Source organism: Olea europaea, unplaced genomic scaffold (genome assembly GCF_002742605.1).
Source record: "Olea europaea var. sylvestris unplaced genomic scaffold, O_europaea_v1 scaffold3632, whole genome shotgun sequence".
NCBI lineage: Eukaryota > Viridiplantae > Streptophyta > Magnoliopsida > Lamiales > Oleaceae > Olea > Olea europaea.
In genome coordinates, this window is record NW_019255562.1 from 54,409 (window position 1) to 63,555 (window position 9,147).

The 9,147-nt window shown below is 34.8% G+C and overlaps 1 protein-coding gene across 1 annotated transcript; it reads left to right on the forward strand.

The window, feature by feature from the left end:
* Positions 1 to 6,709: 6,709 nt before the first annotated feature.
* LOC111386616 (pentatricopeptide repeat-containing protein At2g02750) lies at positions 6,710 to 9,137 on the forward strand. Its single transcript, XM_023011084.1, has one exon. It carries the CDS (start codon positions 6,799 to 6,801, stop codon positions 8,734 to 8,736), a length of 1,938 nt encoding a protein of 645 aa, XP_022866852.1. The 5' UTR covers positions 6,710 to 6,798; the 3' UTR covers positions 8,737 to 9,137.
* Positions 9,138 to 9,147: the final 10 nt, after the last annotated feature.

Genomic DNA, 9,147 nt, shown 5'->3' on the forward strand with positions numbered 1-9,147 from the left:
ATCAATACATTCTCTCTTTGACTCTCTCATTCTCTCTCTCCAATTGCTTGCCTTCTAAGCTTCTTAGTGTTTACTATAAATCTTGAATATGGAGTTCATCCGTTGGCGCGGAGTGATCTCACAGAAATCTATACAGAAAGAACCAGTTCTTGATGATCAGTACTCTTCATCTGAAGTGCATATTCTCGTAGAATTTCGATGTCAAACGGTGAAAAAATGGTTAATATGCTGTGATGATGGTCAACTTCTATTTGTTAGAAGTGAATTACATCGAGAAGCAAAGACGACAAGACAAACTCGTCTGGATTATGCCGCAACCGACGAAGATTTGAAACAAATTTTGTTGGAAAAATTCGAAACTTACCGCCTAAGAGACGATCAGAACTGTAAAGAACAACTTGCTGATAAATTAATTAAGCAAGCAAGAAGATTAGGTCGCATGGGCGAGGAGAAATCCTTTTCATTACTCGTTGATATACGGAAGACACTATTTTACCTTGAGCGTGGAAATGTTTCCCAGTTAAGGGAAATTAGTGATGGGGTCAAGATGGTGCCTGCGAGTATGGATGCAATCTTATCGCTGCCGAAGAAAGAGATGAACTGCGATGAGGACGAGTTCGGGAATTGTACAGTATGCCTGGAGGAGATCTCGAAGAGGGTGGAAGTCTCGACCCTTCCGTGCTCGCATATGTTTCACAGTAATTGCATTACAGAATGGCTAAAGAGAAGTCACTATTGTCCTATTTGTCGCTTTGAGATGCCTATTGAGATGAATTAGGTCTTGTTTCTTGATCAAGAATTTCGAGAACGGTTCTTGGAATCTTGTAGTGCGAAGTAGTTTTGAGATTATTCTTTTTAGTATCTTGTATGTGAAAATTCTTGAACTTTGTAATTTGTTTAATGTTTTATGTAATAGAATTATCCCAGTAATTGTTTTATCATTCTTTTTGTTTCTTTATTCCTTGTATAAGTAATTTTCCATCTTTACGATTTGATTATTATTTGTGGATTGTACGTGTTTGGATTTATGTAAGATAATCCTAATTATAATATGATTTCTTGTTCAATAGGGATTTATCTCTTTTTTTCTTTTTTATTATTTAGAATAATTTTTTTTTTCTTTCTTAGACTATGATTTTTTTTCCTTCTTCTAGAATTTTAATTTTATTTTCATTTAGGATTTCAATATATTTTCCTTAAGATTAGAGAATTATTTTACTTATATAAATAAAGACTATGTACATTCTTCAATTGATCAAAGTGATCATAGTAAAATTATTGTATAGAAAATTTCAAATTGATTTAACTTGTACTTTTATTTCAAGAATGTCAATTTTGCTTGTACACCCATTCCTGAATAACTTATTTTCCACATGACTCCAATTATCAAGTTAGCAAAATAATCTAGTAATTACATTTACTAAAAGTGAATAAAAAACACTTGGCCCATGTTTGGTGGGACCTAAAATGAAGATAAAATTTAAAGTCAAAGTCAACAGTTAATTTAACTATAAATTTCATGGGACCTATAATTTTTATAAACTTTTGAACCACATATTTAACCAACTTTTTATAAAAAAAAATATACTAAAGTTTGATTTTTAGCTACACCAAATAAGGCTTCTTTATACATATTTAAAACTTTTCATCATTGAATCTTTATACTACAAAATATGCAATGAATTTCACAACGACATTAATTTTTATATAGAATTCGTGATAAAAATTTATTTTTCTTTAAACAAAATACTTTTGTCTTTTGTCTCAAATTCCTACTAGTAGTATATTGTCCTTAGCTTATATTACTATGGAAGCTATAACATGAGGTATTGCCATTTTTCCTGTTTTCCAGAAATTTGTTTTGGATTTGGGAGAGAGAAAAACTCACCAATGAGATTCCCAAAACACCCCTTAATATTATCCGTCTTAGCCGATTAAGGATGGGAAGGAATGACATATTAGAGTAAAATAGAGATATATTACAATTAAAAAATGTAGAAGCTCATAAGCGGGACAAAGCCAAGCACGAGCAATGCCAGGCTACCCCATAAGTGTATTGTGCCAGTCAAGTACTTTTGATGTGTACAAAACCTTTTAAATAAGGAAAAAAAATGACATATTACAAGAAAAATAGTCTTGCAATTGACATAATGCATTGTCGTATGTCTTTTATAACGTGCATATTTACAATGCAGCGATAGACAATGCATATTGTGAATGATTGCAAAGAGCATTGCTGTTAATTTTTGTAAAAAAAATATATTAATAAAAAAAAGCTAACAAATCTCAATTGGTTAATACGTTTACTGATTGTTGTGATAAACCTTTTTTTGGCAACACATAATTAATAAATGTTGCAATTTACATGTTGCAAAAAGCAATTTTTTTTAAGGAAGTGCTGCATGTACATAATTGTCTACATAATGATGTCCATAATTATATGTGACATTGGATTCAACATTTAATTCAAATATCACACTTTTACATCAACAATCGGATGATTGCCACATCACATTATGGACAAGATTATGTGCAATAATTATGTGCAAGTAGACTTTTCCTTTTTCTTATAGTGAAAGTAATAGTTTTTCACTCTAGTAATAATTTATTCATCTTGTTTCCTTAGTAGATTCACAATAGAGTAATGTACATATGCTTAATTTAAACTATCACTAGAATGAAAAAGACACATACTATTAAAATAATGCATTACAATGTAATAAACAAATGCAACAAACAATTAAAATAATGCTGCATAATTAAAGTCTCTCTCATTTGTTCTACAATTTGAACAAACCTCGTCTTGTTCTTGGATGAAAAAATAAGAGCATTTTAAAGCAAGGTTGAGGTAGGATTTCAGAGGAAACTAAGAAGTGAAGGACTTACCTGCATTAATGGATGGATATGAATCATATGATCATCTCTTGATGATTAGAATTACAGTTTTGAGTGCTAGAGATTCGCTATATCCTTAATTTCTGCTATGTAGCATCAGATTTTTGAGGTTCATGTATGAAATTTGTTGAGTATTAATTGTTGGTTTCTGGGCTGAATTTTCCTGCTGCTGTTCATGCAGTCTGCAGACACTGATAGATGGTTTTGTATTGAATCTATTGATGTTCATAAAAAAACAGTATTTTTTTCTTATTTATACTGAAGTATTCACATACTATGTTTTCTTAAAGGGAAAAAGAAAAAGAAAAACTCGAAATTTACGACCTAAGAATAAAATCTTATTGCTGTATAAGAAAGAGAGGGACAACAATGGGGACGAGCCCGGGAGCTGTACGGTATGCTTCTGAAAGGGGAGGAATTGTCTTCATCTGCCGTGTTTCCATATGTTTCCCAGCAACTGCATCAGAATGGCTAAAGAGAAGTCGCTAAAGCCCTAAAAAAACATCTCAACCAATATTTCATGACATGTTTGATACATTAAATTGTGCGTTTTAAAGAAAGTAAATTCTTTATCACCAATTTCACGAAGCATTTACCAGCCAAATCGGCAAGTTTACTCTTTTGACGCTGAGATCCGCTCACGAAGATGAAATTTGCGCATGAACGTACGTATCAAGTGAAACCCGGGAGTTCCCCCAAACACTTCAGAAGGCCAAATGGCTACATATTATGCAGCAGCCAAGATTGCCCCATGAAGCGTTCGGGGGAACTCTAGGGTACACCTGATTTTACAATCGCGTGCTACGACATGCCTGACTTGGTGCCAAGATTGTACTTCACCAGCTACATGTTAAGCTATAGCTATTGACATTGCTATTTATAATGCATGCATTCAGTTCAGGTCTTTTGAGCTTCATCTGTAGATATGTTTACGAATCCGATTCGTCCAAGGAATCGGTAAAAAATTCGAGCGGAAAGGATAACTTGAACATGATAATCGAGACGAAAACCCTGAAGTATTAATGTACCTGGATGGGAATGTGGGCTATATCGAAAACCGAAGAATATTGATAAATATATAGTATGTGGTCATCCCATATGCATCTCCTTTATTGGAAACCTTTCGTTTTCAGCTTTCTCCCAGATGGCAAGCTATCTGATCTTCATCAAAATGTTAGCATTGACCCTTAATCTCGATTACGAGTTTGAGCTCGACAGAACAGTTCAATACATCATGTAATAGTTATCGAATAAGCTACTAATTAATGTATATATAAAGTCAGCTAATTATGATTTTTTCTCCTGTCTCCATCATTAAATGGCTGCATCTTCTTGTCTTGTATCTAGTTGCATATAAACATATCTGAAATTGGTGGTTTATTGATTAATTTAATTTTTTCAAGCTGTTCTTAGTTTAATTAATTTTGATCTAAAAGTTCATTTGGTACAATTTTTTTAAAAGTCAAGAACTGCTTTTAAACATGTCTGAATAATTTTCTGAAAAGTGATTTATTTGGCTAGAAGAGATTATAGAGGAAGCTGGCATCAAAAAACTCTTTTGTAAGAAGCAGAAAAATATACAGAAGTTTTGTCAAGTGGATCCTAAGGTCAAGAAGATTTTCTAAAAGAAACAGAAGCCCTTGTCAAACATGTCCATAACCATTGCTTTGAAAGATGATAAAAAATGAAAGCATTTAATAAGAATACTTGACCTTTCATAAACCAAGGGTTTCTAACCATCGACTTGCAAGGAATTATGCTTCAATTCTTATGTGACACAAAAATACAGACCAGGTTCAAGAAAGGAAAAAAAAAAAAAGTAATTGTAAATTCTCAATAGATATTGGTATATTCTGAGACTTTTAAACCTACCTTAAATTGTAGTAAGATAAGGAGAATCAAGTTTAATTTCTTGATTCGCGATTGACGTGCATTTCTTTGCATCAATTTGTTCTAAAATAATGATTGAGCTGTCATTTAATTTATAGTTTAATGATATTTTTATAATTTGGTACCAACATGATGTGATGTATTTTCTATCGAACGGTAGATCATTACTTGATAGAAAATCTCATTACGATTGATGAAAATTCTATTAGTCCATGTCGACTTTCGAGATACGTTGGCCGACTGGAGGTTTAAGCTCATAGCTTTGAAAGAAGTCGCTCAATTTACTTGGCCTATGAAAATTACAATAGACTAATTTTTGTTAATTAATATAATTTTTATATATTTATTTCGAGTATATGAACCTGGTCTAGAATGCAGGTTAAATGACAAAAATTAAGGAAAAAACTACCGAAACAAATGAGTATAGCATCTTCATGCATCTTTTCGCCCTCCACTTTTTCAGCACTCTTTTGATGGAGAATTCACTCCAAAGTTGTGATTCTATTCATTTATCCCATAGCTGTGGCTAGGTTCGTGAATTACTACTTTCAACTTCATGTTTTTCCTCTATAAATAGTGACCAAAATTTGATTCTGGCAACATATTTAAAAGTTCAAGCTATATAGACACATTATCATTTGAGATTATATATTTTAGAATGTGAAAGCAATTTATATATCTCGTTAGGAGAATGCATCATGTTTCACCTCGAGTTCCCCTCAAACACTTCATTGCTTAGTGTTCTTTTCATGATTAATATCTAGTACTGAAGTGTTTGGAGGAACTCGTGATGTTACTTGATATGATTTAGTAGTGCAATACTGCAATGTGCTGCAAAATTATCAAGTGACTTAATTCGTGGTAATTAATTTTCCCTCTACATACACTATGAAGGTTGACATTATGGTTTCTTAATCTTGATTTCCTAATATGGTAAACAAGTGAGTGCTTGGTGCAAAGTACTAGGTGAAGTGACATGAATATTTGGTCAGAAATATAGAAACAAAGTAAAAAGTAAAAATTAGATAAAGTAATAAAGAAACTTTTAAAAATCATTATTAATCATATAAGGGTAGTTTTGTATCGCACAAACCTAATATAAAACTAAAGTTGTTAAACATGTTTTTCATATTTAATCACTTTTTATTTCTTTGATACACCGATCGATAAAGGTGGCTGCCATTGATTTTAATTGCATTCTTGTTACCTTGTCTATGTATATTTTGGAGTTAAGAAAATGCCTACCAATTGGAAGAAAGAGCTCACATGTCAATGACGATGCCGAGTTCACTTGGATGAGCCCATTTCAAGAAGATGAGACCTGGCCGCCTAGCATGAGGATAATAATATTTTAAGAAAATGAGGTTGAGCTCGAGTATGAGAAGGAAGCCATGATGATGAGGCGACGCTTTTTAGAAATGATGGTTCTAAGGTAGACAAGTTAATGCTAAGAAAAAATTGAGACGCAAAGTAGGAATAAACTATTTTGTAACCGTGAAGCCAATTAAATGGAACATTAACCATAGTTGGATCGACTCTAATCACCTACAAGTTTGGTCAAGTAATCCACTTACTTTATTATAACATGGGTCTATCTAGTTTGTCACAATCCTAAAAACTCAAGAGTCGGAAATTTCACTTACATAAGCTCACTATGGTCTCCATTTCAAGTTCCAAAGTAACATAATAAGTAAGTGCACCAATCGAGAAGCATGCTTCTTATATCTCTATATTTACTATCAGAACCATCTCTCCGAAGTATGAAAAAAGAGAGCAAACTCTCGCATAATTAATTTCTTCAACACACCAGTAACTCGATTGTATGCCGAAGTAACACTAGTCAAACCTAGTGATGGAAAAATAACTCGATTGGGCCCCTCCTCTAACCCATCTCGAAACTTCTACAACCAAATGCAATATTTTAATCTCGTTCCTGCGAGTAATTACAAGTTCTATTAACATGCTATAAAGTAGCCATTTTTAATGTAATAATTTTACTATGTTCTACATTCCATGAGGTACCAAATAGCAAAATTTGTAAAAGATGGACTCTACAAAGAAGCCATTGCACTTTACACAAAGCTCCATTCTGCCTCGTTACCTCCCACCAAATTCACCTTCCCTTACCTCCTCAAAGCATGTGCCAAGCTCAGTGCTCTTTCCCATGGTCAAATGTTCCATGCCCATCTCGTCAAAACAGGGCATCAAACAAACATTCACACAGCCACGGACCTCACTAACATGTATATGAAATTTCACTTATTAGATGAAGCCATCAAACTGTTCGACGAAATGCCTGACCCAAATATAGGTTCCATTAATGTTGTTATTTCTGGGTTTCTGCATAATGGGGATTTCGAGGAAGCTCTCAAAATCTTTAAACTAGTTAGTGTTGGGAATGATAAGCGCGATTCTGTTACTATAGCTACTGTGATGTCTGCGTGCGGTGATGTGGTGAATGGCGGGCAAGTGCATTGTTTGGCAGTCAAGATTGGTGTTGAAATGGATGTTTATGCTGCCGCGTCGCTTATGATNGTGGTGAATGGCGGGCAAGTGCATTGTTTGGCAGTCAAGATTGGTGTTGAAATGGATGTTTATGCTGCCGCGTCGCTTATGATGATGTATTTTAGTTGTGGACGTTTGGCTTCTGCAATAAGGTTGTTTAGATTGGTTGGGGATAAAAATTTGGTGTGTTATAATGCTTATATGTCAGGGCTACTGCAAAATGGGGTGTTTGGAATGGTATTAGACGTGTTTAATGAACTGAGAGAAGGTTTAGATGAGAAAGCCAATTCGGTGACCCTAATTTCAGTTCTTTCTGCTTGTGCAAATGGTAGGCATATCAAATTTGGTACGCAGCTTCATGCCTTCATAATTAAAGCTGACTTGAATTTTGATTCTAAGGTTGGAACTGCACTTGTGGATATGTACTCAAAATGTGGTTCTTGGAATTGTGCATATGAATTCTTCAAAGAAATGAATTGTAAAAGGACCCTGGTGACTTGGAACTCAATGATCACTGGAATGATGTTGAACGAACAGATTGAAATTGCCATTGAACTTTTTGTCCAGTTGGATTCAGAAGGATTCATACCAGATTCAGCGACATGGAATTCAATGATAAGTGGTTTTTCACAGTCAGGAAAGGCCGAGGAAGCCATCATGTTCTTCAGGAAGATGTTATCTTGTGGCGTAACACCACAACTGAAATGCATAACTAGCCTATTACCGGCTTGCTCAGCTCTTACTGCCTTTTCTTGTGGAAAGGAGATTCATGCATATGTTGTGAGGACTGATGCTTACAGTGATGAATTCGTTGCTACTGCACTCATCGACATGTACATGAAATGTGGGCAACCTTCGAAGGCACACTGTGTTTTCAGTCAGTTCTGCATAAAGCCTTATGATCCAGCATTCTGGAATGCTATGATTTCTGGGTATGGAAGAAATGGGGAGAGTAAAGCTGCTTTTGAAATATTCAATCAGATGATCAAGAACAAAGTTGAGCCAAACTTAGTTACTTTCAATTGCCTTTTGTCTATGTGTAGTCATACTGGTCAAATTGAAAAAGGATGGCAGACATTCAGATTGATGAGTGAAGACTATGGTCTAAATCCAACTGCCAAACAAATCAATATCATGATTGATCTCCTTGGTCGATCAGGTAGGCTGGATGAAGCTTGTGAATTATTACAAGGGATAACCGAAACGCCTGCTTCTGTTATCACTTCTTTGCTTGGCGCCTGTAAGTATCATTCAGATTCTAAGCTGGGAGAAGAAATGGCTAAGAGACTTTCAGAGCTGGAGCCTGAAAATGCGATTCCATTTGTTATTTTGTCCAACATATATGCTGAACAAGGAAAGTGGCAGGATGTGGAGAAGATTAGAACAATATTGGAGAACAAGGGACTTAAAAAGTTCCCCGGCTTTAGTTTAACAGGAGTGACATGAAAAGATAGAAAACAGATTATTTATAGTCTATTCTTCTAACAATTGGAGTTGGGGGCAGTCAATTCTACTTTGATAGTCATGATACTCTAGCTCCATAGAAAATTTGACAGTGTTTTCCTAAGACTGGACATGCCTGGAGTGAAATGGCAAGAGGTGTTTGAGGCTCCTCTGCATGTTAGGCTGCTTAGGTAGGCTGGTCATACTTCATCTTCCTGGACACATTATGGATTTGGAGACACATCATACTCTACGTGTTAGGTGATCTCTGCATCTGGTCGCTACAACTATGTTTGTTGAGCTAAACAACTGTGTTTTCTTGGATTTCCAAGTCCGAGCTCTCTTGATCGACCTTTGGCCGAATTGGTGCATTATCTTATTTGAGCTCGTCTTCCTAGCTAGGCCTTGTTTTGT